Source organism: Onychomys torridus, chromosome 10 (genome assembly GCF_903995425.1).
Source record: "Onychomys torridus chromosome 10, mOncTor1.1, whole genome shotgun sequence".
Taxonomy (NCBI): domain Eukaryota; kingdom Metazoa; phylum Chordata; class Mammalia; order Rodentia; family Cricetidae; genus Onychomys; species Onychomys torridus.
The window spans coordinates 8,394,912-8,417,617 of record NC_050452.1 but is presented as its reverse complement, the minus strand read 5'-3'; the positions used below and the strand labels follow the sequence as shown (position 1 = coordinate 8,417,617).

Sequence of the window (22,706 nt, the reverse complement as noted above, 5' to 3'; positions counted from 1 at the left end):
CTCTAGCTTGAGCAAAAAAAATTACTCATGTGATCTACAGAACAAGTAATCCTCATTTATTAAAAAGAAATCCTAGTGCCTACCTTTCCCACAACACTGTTGTAGGGACACAATAAAATAATGTACATAAAGCAGGATTTAAGTAAAGTACAGTACTAAATATCATGAAACTTATTATTCAACACTATCAAAGATCCATTCTACCAACTAATCATAGTAATTAAGTTTGATTGGTGCAGCTAACAGAACTCAAAGATTCCATACGTACCAATGTTGATGCAGGAGAAAAATTCCTATACCTTTATGCTAAGAAACCATCCTATCTGGATAGTTACACAGTGTACATGAACTCTGGCTCTTTTAACATGACAGGTGGAGAACTGAGAATCCTCATCCATGCCAGGTCACTGTCAGTGACATGTACAGAGGGAAGTGGGGGTACATTGTGCAAACAAGGCAGAGTTTTTAATGAGAGAAGCCATCTTTTTTTTTAATGTAACAACATACAAAATGGCACAATTAGAGTAAATGTGAACTGCCTATCCCCCTGTGCCCCAGGTGCAGAGAGGTTTGTGCTGTGCTGGTTTGCACCTACAAGCAATCCAGCACAAGTGTTTAACTCCAGGCAAACACTGAGGTCATGCTCCAAACTCTCTGCATGCTTGCCTGGAGGAAACCAGAGAACCAGAGGATGAAATGTTCTCAAGGTCAGTTTGGGGTGACGGACAGAAGAGTGATGGCGTGCCTATGATGTGGGACTCACATTGCTAACAACCTCAATGGCAACTTGGTTTCTTGTTTAGTGGGAGTGTAAACAAAGCACTGACCTTCTGAGGGACAGGACACTTGGTGTCATCTGGCCAGCACCTGTGAGACACATGCATGGAGACTGGTCCATGGCTACCACCACATATCTGATATTCTACAAACTTCTTGGTCAAAGACAGGGACCCGTCATAAAGTGATGAGCTGAGCCCTGAACAACGAGAAACATTCGGAAATCACTGATGAATTTGTCCGTGGTCAGTGAGAAGTTAAGGCACACCACTGTGACAGAGAAAGAGGTGGACAACGCTAGTCCCCAGGGAAGGGAGTGTGCAGTCGTTCAAAGTGACCACACAGAAAGGGAAGGACAGCTAGAGTCAGAAAGCTGAGGGTCAAGGCAAGGCCAAGGCTCAGTTCCAACGTCCTTTTATTGTCCTCCATCCCCGACACAATCAGAATGTGCGTCTCACCAGAAGTGAAAAGTCTCCAATCTGTCACTTCCACCCCAACAAGCTAAATCTCTAGTTCAGCTGCTTTGGATACTTTTCTTTTTCTCCTTTTTTATATAATTTATTTATTTTTATTTTATGTACATTGATGTTTTTTCTGCATGTATGTCTGTATGAGGGCACTGGATCCCCTAAACAGGAGTTACGGACATCTGTAAACTACCGTGTGGGTGAGGGAATTGAACCGGGTCCTCTGGAAGAGCAGTCAGTGCTCTTCACCACTGAGCCATCTCTCCAGCCCCTTGGATACATTTTCTAGCCTCACTTTTCATCACAAACATCAGCACAAAGCAGGCAATCACATTTTTGGGGGGTTTTGTTTGCTACAATGTGCTAATGTATTCACTAACTGAAAAGCTAGCATGTAAACAATGGACACAGAAATTCAAATAAATACTTCAATTCCTACATTGCATGAGACAGGTCTTAAGGAGTATTTTAAGGGAGCTCTCTCCTGGTTTTCTTTCTCCAAGCTTGCTTATTAATTCAATGCATTTCCAAAAGTATGTGCCGTTGTCCACTGGCTGAGGAAGGTGGGATGGAAGCATGATTACCACGTACCTTATCGGCAGGAGTCACCTACAACTTGTGTTCCCGTTCGTCTCTGTAGGGCAGTAGCTCTTATACCAGACATTCTTATTTCCAAAGAGAAGAGGAGGGCTAGCTGATCCTGTAAAACTCCTCTCTGTGACTGAAAAGGCTGATCAGATGCAAAGGTATTCGCTGTGCAAGCATGAGACCTTCAGTTCATTCCCCAGAACCCACATAAAATGACTGACACAGGGGAGCACACGCCATCTCAGCACTGCAGAGGCAGGGCAGAGCAGAGGCAGGTGGATCCCTGGGTCTCAACGGCCAGCCAGCCAGCCTATCCTACTTGGTGAGATGCAGGCCAATAAGAGTCTCTGTTTAGAAAAAACAGGTTTACAGAATCCAAAGAACAACAGCAAGGTTAGCCTTCGGACACACACACACACACACACACACACACACACACACACGCACACGCACACGCACACGCACACGCACACGCACACGCACAAGCACACGCACATACATGCTCTCTCACTCTTTAAGTTAATAAAATATACAAACACAGTAGTCATAAATGGCCAGAAATCTAAACATAAGACTTAGGGTAACATGTTTACTTACATCTTGTTTTAAAGAAGCTAAGTCAATATGAAAAGCCGCCAAGATGGCGGCAAGATGATTCAAGCAGAGAAGGCCAGCACCACAAGGACTGGTGACCTGAACTCCTCCCTGGGGCCCACAGGGAGGAAAGAGAAGTGATTCTCAGCAAGCTTTCCTCTGACCTTCGTGTTCGAGCCATGCCACACATCCTACCCCAATGAATACATGAAAGCAATTTTAAAATTTAAGAAAAGTTTCAAAGAGCAGCTCGGGAAGTACAGATGAGCACCTTGGGTTTCACTGAAGTAAAGATGCTCAACTTCAACAAACACACTGGAGGCTTTGAACAGCGGATACATGCTTTTACTTTGAACAAATTAATGAGATCCACATAGGCTGTAAATCCTTACATAACAATCTATCACAGGCATATTCTGAGTCTTTCTGTATGTTCAGTGTAAAATGCACTCCAAACCATTAAGTAGAAAAATAAGAGACTTTATGGGGGAGGGTGTGTAAATCCTAATGGGCTACAAAGCATTAGGGTGTGCTAGTCAGGCTCAGAACACAGCAGGAAGCTCACAGAAGCAGTACCTGTTGGTGTGGTGGCCTTAGATAATTGGGGTGGGGGAGGGGGAGAACCTTCTTGTGGCACACAGTCTATTGCAACGATTATGTAAGGTGACATTAGCGCTCACAGGAGCTTCTGAACAAAGAGCTCTCTTAAGGAGCCAAGACAGGAAGGGGAATGTCTCAGCTCTGAATTCACACAGGCTCCTGGGAAGCAAGATCTCCAGAAGATTTTATGAAAAGCCCAGGCTTCTGTGTGAATGATGACATTGTTTGAGAACTTGCCTAGCATTTGGGGGATGCTGGGTTTAATCCCCAGTACTGCATATGAAACATAACAAACACAGCAAAGTTCATGTGTGTAGTATATTTATCCCTAGACTATAATCATATGTGTTATAAAAACCCATTGGGGGCTGGAGAGATGGCTCAGAGGTTAAGAGCACCGACTGCTCTTCCAGAGGTCCTGAGTTCAATTCCCAGCACCCACATGGTGGCTCACAACCATCTGTAATGAGATCTGGTGCCCTCTTCTTCTGGCCTGCAGGGACACATGCAGGCAGAACACTCTATACATAATAAATAAATCTTAAAATAAAACTCATTGGGGTTATAATTACCACTCTGTCAATCTTATAGGCATTTTGTTTAGTTGAGAAAGATCTTAGATCTAGCTTCACTTTTAGCTGAACACAAGGAAATTAAAATAGTTCCGCAACAGACGTAAGTTCAAATACAGTAAGAAGTTTATCACAGACCAGCAAGATAGCTCAGCAGGAGAAAGGACTTGCTGCCAAGTCTGATGACCTGAGCTTGACTGCCAGGAAGGACCACACGGTAGAAACGAGCACTGACTCCGGAAGTTTGCCCTCTGACCTCCTCACGCCCGTCACCTGCCACCATACATGTGCAATAAACAAACACTACAGGGGAGGGAGAAAGGGCTCAGCGGTCAAGGGCACGCAGTGGTCCTCTTCCGGGAGGCCTGAGCTCAACCCTAACCCACGTCAGGTAGCTCACAGTTGCCACAGCTCCAGCTCCAGGGGGCTGACACCTGTTCTGTGGTACCTGTACTCATCCACACTGCTGTTTTTAAGGTTTTAATTACTTTTTTAGTAACGAAGGAAAACGACGACGACGAGGAGGAGAAACTTTTACTGCAGAAATGGTTCCTTCTTTCCCTGCCCCCACAACCACTCCCAGGCTGGCCTAAACTTACTAGGTACTCCAAGATGAGCTTCTCACCCTCCTTCCTCCACCTCTCAAGTGCTGGGATCACAGGCCTGTGTCACCATGCCCAGTTTATATGGTGCTAAGAACCAAACCCAGGGCTTCATGCATGCTAGTCAAGCATTCTACCAACTAAGCAACCAATTCTCAAGTGCCTCTTTTTTGTATTTTCTTTGTTGTTGATGCTGTTTTCTTGTTTAAGCACACATCCATTTATAAAATTTGAATTGTGATGTTTGAACATCATTTTGAATGTGATAAAATGGCATTGGTTGTTTTAGGTTATATGTCTTCTTATGCAATCTTCTTATTTTTTTTCATGTGTATGGGTGTATGGGTGATTGCCTAACGGTATGTCCATGCACCATGTGCACGCATGTCTGAAGAGGCCAGAACAGGGTGTTACAGAGGTACAGACGGCTGTGAGCGGCCATGTCAGTGCTGGGAGTCAAACCCGGGTCCGCTGGGAAGCAGCCACTGCTCTTGACCACTGAGCCGTCTCTCCAGCTCCTTGTTATGTGTGTTTTGTCAGCATAAAAATTTAAGTTTGGATTATATTATATGTAGGCAGTTGTATGTCTTTGCTTTGTCTACACTGAACATTATTCTGTGGACATTCTGTCAAGCAGCTGGGACCCTCCACCCTCTGGTTTTCCAGGATGTCCCAATGAAAGACCTATCTGCTCCTCTGCTCTGTGCATCATCTTTTCAGTACAGCTAGGACAGATGTTAATAAGCTAGTTTTTCCTAGAAACTTGCCTTGCCTGCCTCCTCAAGAAACAGATGCCTGAGGTCTCCAGGATGACAATTAACCAGATGTTCCTCCCCTCACACTTCCAGCTGAACTGAACGTGAGCACACCAACTCCCGACTCCTCTTGCCCACATTGCCTCATGCCCGCAGGAAGCAGCCAGACTTGAACCGGTGCCACTATATCTAAAGAGTCTGGAATGGTTGGGTGGGAGCTCCACCTCAACCCCTGGCACCCTGGCATCCCTGTACCCGAAGAGTCTGGAATGTTCTGGTGGAAGATCCACCTCAACTCCCCTCCCCCATCTCTTTCCCTAAACTCACCCCTTCAAAGCTCACCAAACACAGCCCCTCCCCCAGAGAGGCTCAAGACCGCTCCCACAGGCTATATAGGCTGCTTCCCAGAAAACAGACACATGGTTCTTCCGGTCTCTCTTCCCTGTCCCTCTCTGCAGGGCTGGGGAATCACCCAGGAACACTTTACTCATTAAACCGGGCCTTATCTTAATTTGGTCTGATTTGGAGAGGCCTATCAGGATGCAAAAAATCTTATCGGTGAGGTGAGGTTACCTGTGGCTTTTCCTATTCCTCATGCTTTAACCCCAATATCTGGCTCTGGTTTTGTTTTTGTTTGTTTTATTAATAAGACCGTTTAACACTTTGATCTACAGAAAGCAAGTGTGTGTGTATCTCCATGGACCCACATAGGATATGGGATACCTTAAGAACTGGAGTAACAGACATTTATAAACTGCCAAATTTGGGTATTGGGAGTCAACACTCTGGCTCTCATGAGCACCAAGTGATCTTAACCATTGAATCTTCTCTCTAGACCAAGTGTGTAAATTGTGGGTGGTTTTGGGGGATTCTGTTTTTTTGTGTCTACACTTTGTAGCCCAAGCTGCTTGGAATTCATTATGTAGCCCAGGCTAGCTTCAAACTCCTGGGTGATTTTCTTGCCTCAGCCTTCTGAATGCTGACACAGGTGTTAGCCACCACAACTAGCTAGACAATAAGTGTTTGTGAGGAAATTCAGGAAGTGGAACCCTCATGCATTGTGGGAGAAATTGTACAGTCGACTGTGGAAAATAGTTTGGCAGTTCCTCAAAAACTTAAGAACAGGACTGTTGCATGATCCAAAGTCTACTCCTAAGTATATACCCAAGCTACGATAATAAAATTTTAAAAGGATAACCAGTTCAGGAGTTGACTGAGGGAGGCAGGGGCGGGGGGGTGGGGGTGTGTCCTTGCATCGTGCATCATCAGTGTGAGCTGGTGACTATGTATGTGCCTTAAAGAGCCTGCGCACAGTTGGGGATTTAGCTCAGTGGTAGAGTGCTTGCAAGCGCAAGGCCCTGGGTTTGATCCTCAGCTCCAAGAGCCCGACGCAGACCCCATCCTCCCTCTGCTCTCTGCTCTGCTTCTCCCCTCCCCCCATCCCACCATCTTTCTCTCTCACCAGGCCCGGTCCCCTCTACCCGCCTTGCCTCCTAATAAAGCTCTAAAAACTAACAATGGGTTCTGTCCTGACCATGACCTTTCCACAAAGTAACCAGTGCCGAAACCAGCGCAGATTAGCATCCTTTCACATGCAATTCATTTTCTTTCTTTTTTTTTTTTAAAGTAGAATATTGGATGCATCTGCTTCTGAACTTCTACATCTTGTTAACAGAAAGATGAGTATTTTGTTTTTGATGTTGGGGTCCTGTGGTGGTGTGAACTAGAATGACCCCCAAAGGCTCATATATTTGAATGTTCTGTTGTTATTGTTGCTGTTGTTTGTTTGATTGTTTCAGGTTGTTTTGAAACAGGGTTTCTCAGTGTAGTCCTTACTGTCCTGGAACTCACGCTGTAGACCAGGCTGGCCTTGAACTCACAGACATCCGCCTGCCTCTGCCTCCCAGTGCTGGGATTAAAGGCATGCGCTACCAGTTGGCATATACTTGAATGTTTAGTTCCCTCCTTGGTGGAACTGTTAGGAAAAATTAGGAGGCGTGGCCTTGTTGGAGGAGGTAGTCGTAGGGGGTGGGTTTTGAGAATTCAAGAGGCCATACTACTCCTAGGTAGTTCTCTCTGCCTCTTACTTTCCTATAAAGATGTGAGCTCTCAGCTACTGCTCTGGAGCCACACCTGCGGCCCTGCTGCCCTGCTCATAGCATAGCCTGCCCTGCTGCCCTGCTCGCGGCCCTGCTGCCCTGCTCACGGCCCTGCTGCCCTCTGCCCTGCTGCCCTGCTCGCGGCCCTGCTGCCCTGCTCACGGCCCTGCTGCCCTGCTCACGGCCCTGCTGCCCTGCTCACGGCCCTGCTCGCAGCTGCTGTGACTATGGACTCAAGCCTCTGGAACTGTGAGCTCCAGTCAACTCTCTACAGCTGCCTTAGTTGTGGTGTATTGTCACAGAAACAGAAAGGCAACTAAGGCAGACTCTTGTCACGTGAGCGTGTGGAAGCAAATGAGAACGCTTTTAGTATGCAAAGAAACTGAAATGAGTAGACCTCTTTGCCCCGCCCCACCCCGTCCTCCAAACCTCAGCACCCTGACTTCAGTCCTGACTCAGTCCATTCCCTACAATGGAATCAAAATGATCCTATCACAGCATTACACACACCAGTGCCTGTACGAAGCTCTCTGGTGGTTTCCAATTACACTCGGAAAACAATTCAGATTTCTTACCAAGGCTAACTTCTCAGCTTGGCTGTACCTCTGACTGTAAGTTTTGCCCGCCATATCTTCCTGAGATTGGCTCCTTCCTGCTATTCAATATTCAGCTACCTCCTCAGAGAAGCCTGTCCTACTCAACCTGAAGCAGCAGCCCTCATCTGGGATGCAGTCCAGCAGCTGTGAGCTTTAGAGCCCCTCAGTGAGCCTGATTCAGTCAGTGGCCATGAGAGTCACAGCATCTTGCTTTTGCTTGTGTTGGCTCTTCTACCAACTGAACTACTTCCTACTGCCTGAGGGTTAAAAATGGGAGAATAAGGGATAGGTGGAAACAAAATGGCAGTCACTGCTGTAGAATGTTATTTCAAGGTGTGTCACTTTTGTTGATGTTGCATTTGTTGAACTCTGTGAAGCTGTGTTACTGTGCCTGTCCAGAACACCTGGTGGTCTAATAAAGAGCTGGACAGCAGGAGTGAGTTAGGAGAGAAAAATAGGTGGGGCTGGCAGGCAACAATGATAAACAGCAGGAGAAACTGGTAGGAGAGGATCAAGAAGGAGCCAGAGGAGGAGGACCCAGGAGCCAGCCACCCAGCTACACAGCAAGCCACGGAGTAAGAATAAGACTTACAGAAGAGAATGGGAAAAGCCCAGAGGCAAAAGGTAGACAGGTTAAGTTAGGGAAAGCTGGCAAGAAACAAGCCAAGCTAAGGCCAGGCATTGAGACCATGATTGGAAAAAGCACAGGGACAAATAGCCAAACTAGTGGAAACACAAGAACTATGAACCAATAGCTGAGGAGCTCCCATGGAACTGGATCAGGCCCTCTGGATAAGTGAGACAGTTGATTAGCTTGAGCTATTTAGGAGGCCCCCAGGCAGTGGGACCGGGACCTGTCCTTAGTGCATGAGCTGCCTTTCTAGAACCTAGGGCCTATGCTGAGATATTTTGCTCAGCCTTGGTGTAGGGAAGAGGGGACTGGACCTGCCTCCACTAAATCTACCAGGCCAAGCTGAATCCCCAGGGGAAACCTTGCCTTGGAGGAGGTGGGAATGGGGGGAGTATTGGGGGTGGGAGGCTGGGGGTGGGAGGAGGGAGGACAAGGGAATCCATGGCTGATATGTAAAATTAAATTAATTTAGGAAAAAAAAGAATAAGCCTTCATGTGTATTTATTTGGGAGCTGAGTAGCAGACCTCCAAAAGAGAAAGAGTGAACAACAACTAACAACAATCACCAGAACCTTTACTAAGTTACTGCCCAAGGTGACAACCACGTTAAATGCAGGGTATATTTACAAACTCAGAGAACTGGTTCTGTCTGTGGCAACTTCTTAATTTCGTAAGTTTCAGCTTTGGATCAGAAAGCTGCAGTTCTCAGGAAGAAATCAGATGCAAATGTTAGCTCCTCGAGTTTTGGAGCATATTTTATACACAGTGTAGTGTGCAAATCACTCAAATGAAGAGTTTAATCAGCAGGCAGCCAAGTGGGAGGAGACAGGAGACCTAAGACTTTCCCTCTCCAAGGATGGAATGACTGTGGAATATGGAAGTGGATATGGTGATCTGAAATGAAACAACCAGTGGTCAATGTTCCTAGCTCCTCCTTAGATGGATGCTCAGAACACAGAGTGCTTACATGAGCTGAGGGTGGAGATTTTGGTCTCCTGACTTAGAAAAAAAAAAGCCCACACAGGCCCAAGCACAAAGGCTTTGGTTTTGAAAAAAACAGTCACTGAAAAATTATCTAGGCAACACACTCATCTTGCCTCATATGTCAGTACAGCGTATAGCAAAGCTAACAGAGACTGATATTACACTGCTCACTTGTACAGCCTTCCAGATGAGCAGTGAGGAGAGGGGGTATTTTTTAGACAGGTCTCTCTATAACTCTTGCTGTTCTGAAATTCTCTAAACCAGACTGACCTGGAAATCATTCAAAGCTGCCTGTCCCTGCCTCCAAGTACTAGGACAGTAGGTGTGCACCCCCAGGCCCAGCTACATTAGTGATTTTTAAAGTGACCACAACCAACTGAAATGACAAAGCTCCTCAAAGTTTTACCCAGTGTTACTCATAACCACTTTCTTCAGTTTCCTGAGTAAAGAGCCATTTCTTCAACCTGAGCTCAAACTTGTGATCCCCCTGCTTCAGCAACTGAAATGCTGGGATTACAGGCATGTCCAGGTAAGAAGCCATACCTTTCTTTCTTTCTTTCTTTCTTTCTTTCTTTTAAATTTTATGTGTATGAGTATTTTGTCTTCAGGTATGTCTGTGCACCACATGCATGCCTGGTGCTCACTGAGGCCAGAAGAGAGCAATGGATCCCCCGGAATTGGAGTTAACCAATAGTTGTGAGCCACCATCTGGGTGTTGGAAATCAAACTTGAGTCCCTGGAAGAGCAGACAGTGCCCTTAAGCGCTGACCCATCTCTCCAGCTCTACAAAGTCATTCTTAAAAGCCCTGCTAAGTCAGCAGTGGTGACGTCTAGAGGCAAACATCCCTCCTACACAGTTCACTCTACAGATCCACAGCAAGTGTCAGAGGCCTAGCCTGCAGAATGCCTCGAGCTAGAGACGAAATCTCATGAGAACCAAGCAGTCTTACAGAAGGTGCCAATCTCGCCTGAACTATAGACTGAAGCGGACCAAGCAGAGATACTCCCAGCACCCCAAACCCACCCACGGAGGGAGTGCAGAGAAACAGGCCTCGCACTGTCCCCAAGTGAAAGGTTACATGAACATACCATTCTGCCCTTGTTTCTCTGCTCCTTCAACAAGCACTGTAATGGAAGAGATGACCGTTTTAATTGGCTTACACTGCACTTCCATAGTGGCATGTCCGATTAGCTGTAATACCAGCTATTTGGGAGGCAGAGGAAGGGGATCACAAGGTCGAAACCTATGTGGCTCACAGAAACTTAAGGCAAGCCAAGGCAACTTTCTGAAATCCTACCTCAAAAGCAGAAAGTACAAAAGAGGAGAAGGCTGGGGTATGGCTGAGTGGTGGAGTGCTTACTTAGCATGTATGTCCTGGGTTCAATTTCCTATACCACAAAAGCAAGAAACGACAAAGAGAATGTATGAGAGGCTTGATGAAAGACAGAGAAGAGGGAGAAGTTATTTAAGTCGGAGGTACAGAAAATACATTTGACAAAATTACAGCAGACATTTCCCAAATATAGGGAAGAGACTGTCACCCAGAGACAGGAGGCATTCAGAATGCCAAACAAACAACATCATGCCATACTACTGTTAAACATTGCACAGAACAACGAGCATTGAAAATCGCAAGAGAAAAGCATGGAAGCACACACGAAGGTAAAGCCATCAGAATAGCAGCACATTCCCCACAGGAAATCTACAAGTCAGGAGGGTGGAATCACGGTGTGTTTCAAACTCTGAAAAACAACTGCCAGCTACTTCCTCAACGGATGGCTCTTTTTCTCTTCACAACTGGAGAGAAAAAAGTCTCCGTAATAAACACACACTAATCCAGAACCACAGAGGCCACTGGAAGGGTTCCTACACACTGAAGAGGAGAATAAAATACCCACAAGACATGGGGACCAATGGACTACACTAGGCAGTAAGGAAGCAAGGAGATATGAAGAAAATAGCAAGCAGTATAAAACAACAAAATGGGGGCTGGAGAGACGGCTCAGCAGTTAAGAGACCTGGCTGCTCTTCCAAAAGTCCTGAGTTCAATTCCCAGCAGCCACCATATGGTGGCTCACAACCATCTGTAATGAGATCTGGCGCCCTCTTCTGGTCCACAGGCATACATATGTAACACAATAAATAAATAAATAAATAAATAAATAAATAAATAAATAAATAAATAAATAAATAAATAAATGAAAATTTAAAAAAGGACATTGCAGTTCTAGGCTAGCAAGCAGAATGGCCAGCTTCTGACAGTAATAAACTGTGTTAGTGCTAAAAGAGCAAATTAAAATTGGAGGCTGTTAAGCCGGGTGGTGGTGGCACACGCCTTTAATCCCAGCACTCGGGAGGCAGAGCCAGGTGGATCTCTGTGAGTTCGAGGCCAGCCTGGGCTACAGAGCGAGATCCAGGACAGCCAGGGCTACACAGAGAAACCCTACCTCAAAAAAACAAGAACATATAAATAAATAAATGGATGCTGTTGAGAAAGGCAAGAAGGCTTTTCTCACAAGTATGCCCAGGGCCACACTGTGGGAAAGGGCGGCACACACCAGCCGGACCAATCTGTGTGGTCTATTTGGGTGGGAACTCACCAGGTCAATGCTTTCTTTACACAGTTGCCATCAAGAACAAAAAAAAAAAGCGTCACAGGGTGGTGGTGGCACACGCCTTTAATCCCAGCACTCGGGAGGCAAAGCCAGGCGGATCTCTGTGAGTTCGAGGCCAGCCTGGGCTACAGAGCAAGATCCAGGAAAGGCGCAAAGCTACACAGAGAAACCCTGTCTCGAAAAAACAAAACAAAAGAAAGAAAAAAGAAAAAGAACAAAAGCGTCCCCCTGTTGCTGTACAGGGAAGGTGCTGTATTTGAAGGATTTATTATTTTTTGAAATAGCATGCATTGCAATACAATCAAATTGTTCACATTATCAAAGCAACATTTCCCTGGAATTTAATTCAAAGTTTGAGCACCCAGTCTCATCCTTTTTATTTACCTATTTAAATAAAAACAAATGTTTGTATCTCACTATATAGCTATATTTATAGAATTCTGGACCCAGCATGTTAATTGTACTGTATAAAGTTTTGCAAAGAAGTGAAAACAATTTGTTGTACTTTTTATTAAGTTCTGTTAGATTACAAAATTACTTTTTTAAACTACATGATATTATGTATACAGTGTTCTACAAAATTATTTTTATTAAATAAATATTTTATAGTGTGTTTAAAAAATTCCTAGAATCAAATGAAAATACAATATGCTAAAACATAGAACCAAAGCAGTCCTAAGGGGACTGCAAAAGTCTACATCTTAAAAATCATTGTTTTGGGGTTGGAGAGGTGCTCAGTGACTACTCTTCCAGAAGACCTGAGTCTCATTCCTAGCACCCACATCAGCAGCTCAGAACCACCTTTAACTCCAGGTCCACGGGATCTGACACCCTCTCTGGCCTCCTTAGGCACCCACACACCCACACACACCTGGCTTATATACACAAAGACACATACAAGTAAAAACAATAAAAATAAATCTTTTTTAAAAAGTCATTGCTTTACTTCTATCATTTTATATCACTGGTATTCTCTAGAATTTTATGTAAACAGAGTCATATATAATTTTTGTGTATCTACCTAGTAAATAATGTTCAGATTCAGCTGTTTTGTTCTGTGTATCAAAGCTCCTTCCTTTTCACTGCATGGTTTACAAACTATTATACTAAAATTAAAAATGCATACTATAATCTTAGTTCAAGAAGTATTAGGAAAATACTAGGTTAAAGAAATATCATAATAATTTCCTAAGATTCATGAAATAGAAATGTATATTCACATATCCCTGACCATATATTAAGTACTTAAAGACAACATGAAATACAACCAAGTTCTTCTACTGGCAGGCTCCACATCTAAAGAGTAAAACCTACCACAAATTAAAAATACTCAGATTTTGTTATTATTCCCTAACAATTCAGTATAACAATAATTTATATTGTTTTAGGAATTATAAGTAATCTAGAATTATTTAAAAATAAATGAGGAGATATGTAGGTTATATGCAAATATTGTAATTTTATGTAAAGGAATTGAGCATGGGTTTTGGTATCTGTGCAGGGACATGGTGTCCTAAAACTAATCCTCTTAGTGACACTGAAGGATGTGTATATTGTCAGAATAAAAAGTAAACAGCCTAAGGCGGATCTCTGAGTTCCAGGCCAGCCTAATCTACAAAGCTAGTTCCAGGCCAGCCATGGCCACACACACAGAGAAACCCTGTCTCAGAAAAAAAAGTAAACAGCATATATGGATACCAGACAAACTCATATAGTCAAGTCTAATTGTTATACCTTTCTTTAATTTTTTTAGTTACATTTTTGCTTATTTTGTATTGGGGGCAGAGCATGTACATCCTTGGCACCTGTGTGAAGGTCAGAGGTCAACTTTTCTCTTCCATCAGTAAGTCCCAGAGATCAAATTCAGGTTATCAGGTGTGGCAGCCAGCACCTTACCTTTATCTACTGAATTATTTCACCAGACCCTATCGTACCTTCCTAATCTGTCACATGTTTGATTTAGGAAGCATATAATTGTGTGTGTGTGTGTGTGTGTGTGTGTGTGTGTGTGTGTGTGTGTCTGGTTCTGTGAGCATATGCACTATACAGCATAATGATTAACTGACTAGACTTCAGCATGAAATAAACCAAGTCCACTGCTGCAATTAGTACTATTTTATACTAACTGAATAAAAGATTTTAATTTGTTTTGATTTGTTTTCGTTTTTTGAAACAGGGTTTCTCTGTGTAGATCTGGCTCTCCTAGAACTCACTTTGTAGACCAGGCTGGCCTCAAACACACAGAGATCCTCCTGCCTCTGCCTCCCAAATGCTGGGATTAAAGGCGTGTGACACTATCACTCAGCAACATTCTAATTTTTAATTAACAAAAAGTTTTAAAATTAAAGTCAGTATGGAATTACATTGAAAAAAAAACTAATGAACAGTGATGTAAAGAAAACTGCCAGCTAAAGAGATTATGTTTATCATTAAGAAAAGAAATATATTTCTAGTAGAGGATATGATAAAAGCATTTATTGGATTATTTATCAAAAAATAAATATAATTAACTCAGTGGTCTGGACAGTCTCTAATTACCAGTTTCTTTCCACTCTTCCCCTCTGAGAAAATATGAGCCAGGTCACTGGGAGTCTAATCCAGCATCTGGAGCAGAGACTGAGTAGCTTTAAGAAAAACCACAGACACTAAACTCACCTGTTGAAATGACTGGAAACTCAAAGAAAAGCAGCACTGGACACAATCAGATCACACTGAAAATTATCGTGAGCTAAGGTCAGAGATGGCACGCTAGGTCTTTAGGAACAAACACTGACGTGGCTGAGATATTAAGGACACTTCCTCCCATAGCAGATGAACACACAGCTAACAGGAGAGTTTGTCTGCACTGTCAGCCTCTGTGCCTGCCCAACTCTGCTCTCTGAGACAGCTGCAAGAGCACTGGGCTGCTTTTTAGACTCTGTCTGTAACTGAGAATATCCAAATTTTCACATGATTCTACCCCTGAAAATGACCTTAGGATTAGTGTACGTGCAAACACTGTAAACAAAAGTAAAATAAATGTATGGACTAATCAGTAATGAAAAGGCAACATTTACGAAGGGAAACTGAAGTTGAGCTCACCTGTCCACTCCTCCCAAATTCCAACTCTACAATGGCAGCAGGGGCGTGTATTTGAGCCGAGAGCCTTGACTGTGACTTGCCATCGACTCTCCAGCTCAGGCCCCGCAGTCCGTTGTCCCAGCGGCTCTGGTTCAGGAGGCTCTCTCGGATTCTTGACTTATGGCTCTTCCAAAACTTGGAAATGACTGCAGCTTGTTCACAGGTGATGCCACCTTGCTTTTTGGTCTGAGCAGTCAAGAAGGCCTCTAACTGGTTGAAATCCATGTCAGCAGATGCAATAGACTGCAAAGACAACAGAAGAAGCAGTATACCTGTGAACTTGGTGGATAACCAGACAGCTACCTAACTACAGAGCATGTTCTGGTTGATCTTACTCACTGACTAGGTTTCAAAAGGCCATCAAGTGATAAGACTGAAAATGAGTGACAAGTATAGCACAAATGCAACAGTACTCCCTTTTCAAATGCCAAACAAGGAGGTGACTTTAAACATCCGGTTTCAGATGGCTGGAGAGATGGCTCAGTAGGTTAAGAGCATTGCTATTCTTGCCAAGGGCTCGGGTTCAGTTCCCAGTAAGCACACGGCAGCTCACAATTGTCCATAACTCCAGTTCCACAGCATCTGATGCCCTCTTTCTACCTCCACAGGCACCAAGCATGAACATGTTGTAAATACATGCACTCAGGCAAAATACTCATGCATATAAAATAGATAATTGTAATTTTTTTCATATCCAGCTTCATAGTGGGGAAATAAAAATTATTCTAAACAATGAAACAAAAAAAATCAAATTAACTGGTTCTCTGATAAAATCTTACATAATTTATTGTCAATAGACCTGGTATGACATGCTACAATGCTACCATGAGTTGTCCTATTAGAACTTTGCAGCCTATCTATATCAGTCAAAAAGCTCAGTAATTCTACTGACATTGTATGCCACCTTATGCTTTACTTATATTTTCAAACCTTAACTACCACTGAAGCTAGGTTCTCTACTCTAACATTCAAGAAAACACAGTAACTAGATGTGTGGTTGGATATTTAGTCAATGTTGACACAATCTAGAGTCATTAGAGAAGAAGGAACTTCAGTTGAGAAAATGCCTCCGTCAGATTAGCCTGTGGGGTCATTTCTTTTCCATTTTCTTTCTTTTTCTTTTTCCTCTTGAGACAGGGTTTCTCCGTGTGTAGCCCTGGAACTCTCTTTGTAGTCCACGCTGGCCTCGAACTCACAAAGATCTGTCTGCCTCTGCCTCCCAAGTGCTGAGATTAAAGGCGTGAGCCATGATGGGTTAGCTTCTTAAATGATGATAGATTGGGGTGAGGTGGGCCTGGCCTACTGTGGGCAGTTCAACCTACTGCAGGCAGGTGGTCCCAGGTTGTTTAAGAAAGCAACTGAGCAAGTCAGGAGGGGAAGCCAGAAGTGGCACTCTTCCATGTCTCTGCTTCAGTTCCTGCTGCCAGGTTCTTGCTTTGGCTTCCCTCAGTCCAATCTGTGAGCCAGACACACCCTTTCCTCCCTAAGTTACTTTTGGTCATGGTGCTCATCACAGCAGCAGAAGCCAAACTGAGACATAACTATAAGTATATTAAATGTAGGATAAAGTATCGCCGGTGGTGGTGGTGGCGCACACCGGTACGATTTGCTGAAGGAAGCGGAGGCAGGAGGAGCACGAGTTCGAGGCCAGCCTGGGCTATACATTAAAGGACCCAGGTTCAAATCCCAGCACCCACATGGCAGCTAACAGTCTGTAACTCCAAGATCTGACACTCTTACACAGTCTTACCTGCAGGCAAGACACCAATGCATATAAAATAAAAGTAAATTTTTTTAAAAAGTATCTTAAGTTTGCACAGTACTCTACTTTCAAAGAGTTTTCACATCTATTCTATTGAAACTCATATTCCAGTTTCAAAAACAACATGGTAGACAGAAGCACTGAGAAGTATTGATCATAGAGAAGCCACTGACTTTCCATGAAGTTCAATGAACCAGAGTCCTAACTGTTAAGCCATTGTTCTCTGGTTTTGTGTATCAACGTGACACAAGCTAGAGTCATCAGAGGAAGGAGCCTCAGCTGAGGAAATGCCTCCATGAGATCCAGCTCTTAGGCATTTTCTCAATTAGTGATTGATGGGGGAGTGTTTGGCCCATGGTGGGTGGGGCCATGCCTGGGCTGCTGGTCCTAGGTTCTATAAGAAGGTGGGCTGAGCAAGCCATGGGAAGCAAGCCAGTAAGTTGCGTCCTCCATGGCCTCTGCATCAGCTCCTGCCTCCAGGTTCCTGCCCTGTTTGAGTTTCTGTCCTAGCTTCCTTCAGTGATGGACTGCAATGTGGAAGTGTAAGCCAAATAAACCCTTTCCTCCCCAACCTGCTTTTTGGTCATGGTGTTTCACTGCAGCAATAGAAACCCTAACAAAGGGCTGGAGAGATGGCTCAGAGGTTAAGAGCACTGACTGCTCTTCCAGAGGTCATGAGTTCAAATCCCAGCAACCACATGGTGGCTAATAACCACCTGTAATGAGGTTTGGTACCCTCTTCTGGCCCACAGGCAGAATACTGTATATGTAATAAATAAATCAATCTTTTAAAAAAAGAAAAAAAGAAACCCTAACAAAGACACCTGGTTAGCTGTCATAACAGACTACACAGGTAGATACTGGCATCACTATCACTAATAATAATAATAATAATAATAGTAAGTCAAACTGGCACATTCTACCAACAATGATACAAAATGTCACCACCTAAGGATTAGCTACAATTGCTTAGTTCACTATCCTTCAGAGACTAATTATCACTATCATTTCTTTTGAAGATTTAGCTGTTTCAAGTGAGAAAAGTTTGTTATTAGAATTTATCCAACTAGTTCAGTTTAACAACAGGAAAATTAGGGGGAAAAAATGAGAAGACAGTGTAGATAGTGTGCCAAAACTCAAGAGACGATTATACATATGCAATAAGGAGCCACAAAGGCTGGGCACATGGGTAATTATGACACAAAGCTAAATCTGAACCCTAGAAAGCCAGATCTGAGGAGTGCACAGCTGAGGTAAAGTGGGAAATCACAACACCTTCTTTTGCTATACCACGGTTCTCACTTGGCCACAGAGGCTGCTGGTGGGAGCATCAGATCAGACCAGAATGCCCTCTTTTCTCTCTGTGCACGGGGTCTAGATCAGCTTCCCACTTAGAACAAATGGCCTGGCCTTGGGGGCTTTAGTGCCAGAAGGATGTGGGACTGGGATTGTGGACAGCCAGTTTCTTGAACTTTTTGGCACAAAGTTGAATAGAAGAAAAGGAGGAGGGTGGAGCTAAATGGAAAGAAGAGAAGGGTAAGGAAAGATGAGGAGGTTCAGCAGAGACAAAAGGTACTCTCAGTCTTGAGGCTCTGTGTAGAATGGTGCCCAGCGCTCTGGTTTTGCAGGTCTTCTTTCAGTTGTGTATGCCATCTCAGCAACCTTCCAACGGCACGTACCACAATATTCTGCTGCTTTGACAAAACACCATAACCAAAAGCAACTTATGGAAGGGCAAATTTATTCCGTCTTATAGTTCCAGAGAAGTAGCAGGCTATCATGCCAGGAAGACATATTAGCAGGAACAGCAGGCTGAAAGACAGCCTCTCATCTACACGGACAAGGCAGAGAGAGTGGACTGGAAGGCACAGCTCTAGACTCTCACAGTCTGCCTCCCCAACAGTACCACCACCTGGGGCTCAAATACCTGAGCCTTTGGAGGGCATTTCTTCTCCAGACCACAACTATCAATTTATACCACAGTCCTATCAGTTGGACCCTCAAGCTGTCACTAACACAGGAACACCAGCGGTAAGAGCAAAGGGTGCTGCCAGGCAGTACAGCTAGAGGCACGCTGCTTTTCATTTCTCTATTAATATACAAGCTGTGCGGCAAACATCAAAACTTTCTGATAGATTACATTCCATGTTACAATTCAACACATTTACCACCTATTTACCAGACAACAGATCCAAAATCTCTAGCTGTGACTCGAAATAAGAGTATTACTTTAAAGCCTAGCCTTGGTGGCTCAAGGCTATAATCCCAGCACTCAGGAGGCAGAGGCAGGTGAACAGTCAAAAGTAAGGCTGGCTTGTTTGTACAACTTCTAGGACAGCTAGAGCTATATGGCAAGTCCCCCAGTGGATGGGGGAGTTACTTTGTAAGTTAAATATTTCTATTAGCATCTTGCTTTACAACACAGATGGTCTGTATCATTTTCCTCATGATACCAAGAGGTATCTATTCTGAGATACATGTGGTGATGCACACCTATAAAAACAATCCCATGGATTAGCAGCTACATAGTGAATTCCAGGACAACATGTCTTTAAAAAACAAAATCTATTCTGATATAACTGTGCCTTATGACATAAAAGTTATTTTGGTTGGATTTCAATCAACATCTTGAACTACAGTCAATTCATCCAAATTTTAATGTAATTGGAAAATAAAGGAATTGACTTTGAACTGAATTCAAAGTCATGAATTCTCATTTAATATCAGTTTTTATTTAATTCAAGAAAAGTCTTAGTAAGCTCTGTTTCAGCTTTCTTCCCATTTTTGAACAACTGAAAGTATAAAAAGCATTCTCAGCTTATGGACTATCCAAGGACAGGAAGTAGGGCCAACCCCTGCTTAAAACTGACCCATGTCACATGATTGCAACACCCCACATGACACTGAGGAAACCTGTTTACAATCACGAGAGCCTAAAAATTAACTTTGTTTACGTGAGAAAGTGCTTTTTGAACAGTTTTAATAAACACTAAATTTTTCAGGAATATAACAAAAACAGCTTGTAGGTTTTCACTTTATAGACAGGATGTTTAACATTTAGGAAAATCATTGCTGAGTTTAAAATATATGAGCTGCCAATAGAGCACAGCTGTATATTAACTGCCTTTGTTGCTATATGTTGTGATTCTACATATAGTGCAAACATATATATACAATAATGCTCGAATAGTTACATCTTAAAACATCACAAATTATTTTCATTTACATTTATGCCATATATATTTGTTCAAAAAATATATATAGTGTCCGGGCAGTGGTGGCGCATGCCTGTAATCCCAGCACTAGGGAGGCAGGGACAGGTGGATCTCTGTGAGTTTGAGGCCAGCCTGGTCTACAGAGCTAGTCCAGGACAGACTCCAAAGCTACAGAGAAACCCTGTCTCGAAAAAAACAAACAAACAAAAAAACTATATATATATATAGTGTGTGTGTGTGTCCATGTGCGGTGTATGTGTGTGTGCATGTGTAGGAGTGATCATGCATGTTTGTACACGTGGAGGCTAGAAGCCAATGTCAGGTACTTTCCTTAATCAGTTTCCACCTTACTTTTTGAGGCAACCTCAACCTAACCTAACCCTCAACCTCACTGACTAGGCTAGGCTGGCCAATGGGCTGCAGGAACCTTTGTACCAGCATGACCACCACTTAGACACTGGAGTCACGGATGCACGCTGCTGTGCCTGGCTGTTCACATCTGGCTCTTCATGTTTGAATATCAGGCACTTTATCAACCAAGCCATCTTCCAGCCTCACAAACTTACATAAGAACTTGCTGTAAGGATATGAAAGGAGCCTTAGGAAAATGTTTACTATAAAAAGTAAACAGAGGACTGGAAAGATGACTAAGAGGTAAAGAGCACTGGCTGCTCTTCCAGAGAAACCAGGGTTCAATTCCCAGCACCCACACAGCAGTTCACATCTGTCTGTGACTCCAGTCTGGGGGGGGGGGGGTGTCCAACACCCTCCGCTGGCCTTCCTGGGTACCAGACATGCAAATGGTGCACAGACATTACATGCAGAAAAAATACTCATATACATAAAAGAAATAATAAAAATACATTGTTGAATGAATAAACAAGCAATGGGCTCCATGTGTGGATGTGAGAACTACTGAGCATCAGGCCCACGCTCAGCAAACCAGATCGTGGCCTATCTTTCAGTTCTGATTTGACAATGTCCTGCCTCCCACACTGCAGCTCACACAGCAGGGACCTGCTTACCATCCCCATAGCTGCATGCTCCAGACAGTCTCTTCTGAGAGCCTCAGTGCTGCTGTGGCTCGGGGATGTCCTCTGCCACCAGCCCACCACATCAGCTTCTTCCTGTCAAGCATGTCTTCCCCGCTGTTCTCTTGACAAACACGGCGGCTGCCCTTACAGTTCTCCAGTGTCCTGCTGTCCCCACTGTCCTTACTCAGGACAGTGACATGGACTGTCTCCAGTGTCCTACTGTCCTTACTCAGGACAGTGACATGGACTGTCTCCAGTGTCCTACTGTCCTTACTCAGGACAGTGACATGGACTGTCTCCAGTGTCCTACTGTCCTTACTCAGGACAGTGACATGGACTGTCTCCAGTGTCCTGCTGTCCCCGCTGTCCTTACTCAGGACAGTGACATGAGCTGTCTCCAGTGTCCTACTGTCCTTACTCAGGACAGTGACATGGACTGTCTCCAGTGTCCTGCTGTCCCCGCTGTCCTTACTCAGGACAGTGACATGAGCTGTCTCCAGTGTCCTACTGTCCTTATTCAGGACAGTGACATGGACTGTCTCCAGTGTCCTACTGTCCTTACTCAGGACAGTGACATGGACTGTCTCCGAGTCTCTTTCAACCACTGATTCTGACCTTTGAGATGATCTACACATACAGCATCTACTACAGTTCTCTGATATAGGATTCAAATTCTAAAAGGCGCCTAAGTACCAGAGCAAGAAAGCCTCTCAAGCTGTAAATCTCACAGCTTTCATTAAATTTAAAATAAGCACGCAAACCCATACAAATGTATAACTGTGATTCTTAGAAGTGTACACATAGGTAAGAAAACATTTGGGATCTAAGACTATGCAAAGTATGGGACGGCAGGACAACCAAAAGACACAAGTCAAAAAGAAAACCTGATATATTTGTACTTATCAAAATGAGCATTTTCTCTGAAGAAGGGACGGAGGGAGGGAGGGAGGAAGGGAGGCACAAGCTTGCTTCTGTAGCACATATACAAAAACTGAAAGAAAGTCTGAACTGTGAAGACACACAAAGCACTAGTATCTAACATGCAAAAACTTTCCAAACTCAACATTAAAGACATAATTAGAGCTGGGCATGGTGGCACTCACCTTTAACCCCAGCATTCAGGAGGCAGAGCCAAGTGGATCTCTGAGTTCAAGGCCAGCCTAGTCAACAGAGTGAGTTCCAGGATAGCCAGGGCTACACAGAGAAACTTTGTCTGGAAAAGAAAAACAACCCACAATCCCTAGTGCTGAATTAATGGTGTGCACCACTATGCCTGACTGATTCCCTACACTTTTGCATTTACATTTTTCAGCAAGATCTAGGTAGGCCTGGCAGTTATTCTATACTAATGATAAATACCACTAATTTATTGTAAAGTCTAGAAGGATACCCCTGTCCCAGGTTTGAAGGTTCAGAGAAGGTATCCTATATAAAGTAAGATCTATATTTGTTTTGTTTTATTAGGACAGAGTCTCATATAGCCCAGGCTGGCCTTGAACTCCTAATCCCCTTGCCTTATAATCCCAGGTGCTGGGATTGTAGGCCTGTACACTATACCAAGCTAAAATAAGATCTGTGTGAAAGCCCTGAATTAATCCTAGCACTAGGGAGGCAGAGGCTGGCAGATCTCTGAGTCTGAGGCTAGGTCTACAGAGTGAATTGCAGGACAGACAGAGCTACACAGAGCAACCCTG

At 43.8% G+C, this 22,706-nt stretch overlaps 1 protein-coding gene across 3 annotated transcripts in view; it reads right to left on the bottom strand.

The window, feature by feature from the left end:
• Commd1 (copper metabolism domain containing 1) overlaps positions 1-22,706 on the bottom strand; it is a 120,817-nt gene that overhangs the window by 62,446 nt on the left and 35,665 nt on the right. For all 3 annotated transcript variants that reach the window (XM_036201321.1, XM_036201322.1, XM_036201323.1), the window contains one exon: positions 14,963-15,244. In XM_036201321.1, coding sequence (XP_036057214.1) covers positions 14,963-15,244 — 282 coding nt within the window. The remainder of the gene's footprint in view (positions 1-14,962; positions 15,245-22,706) is intronic.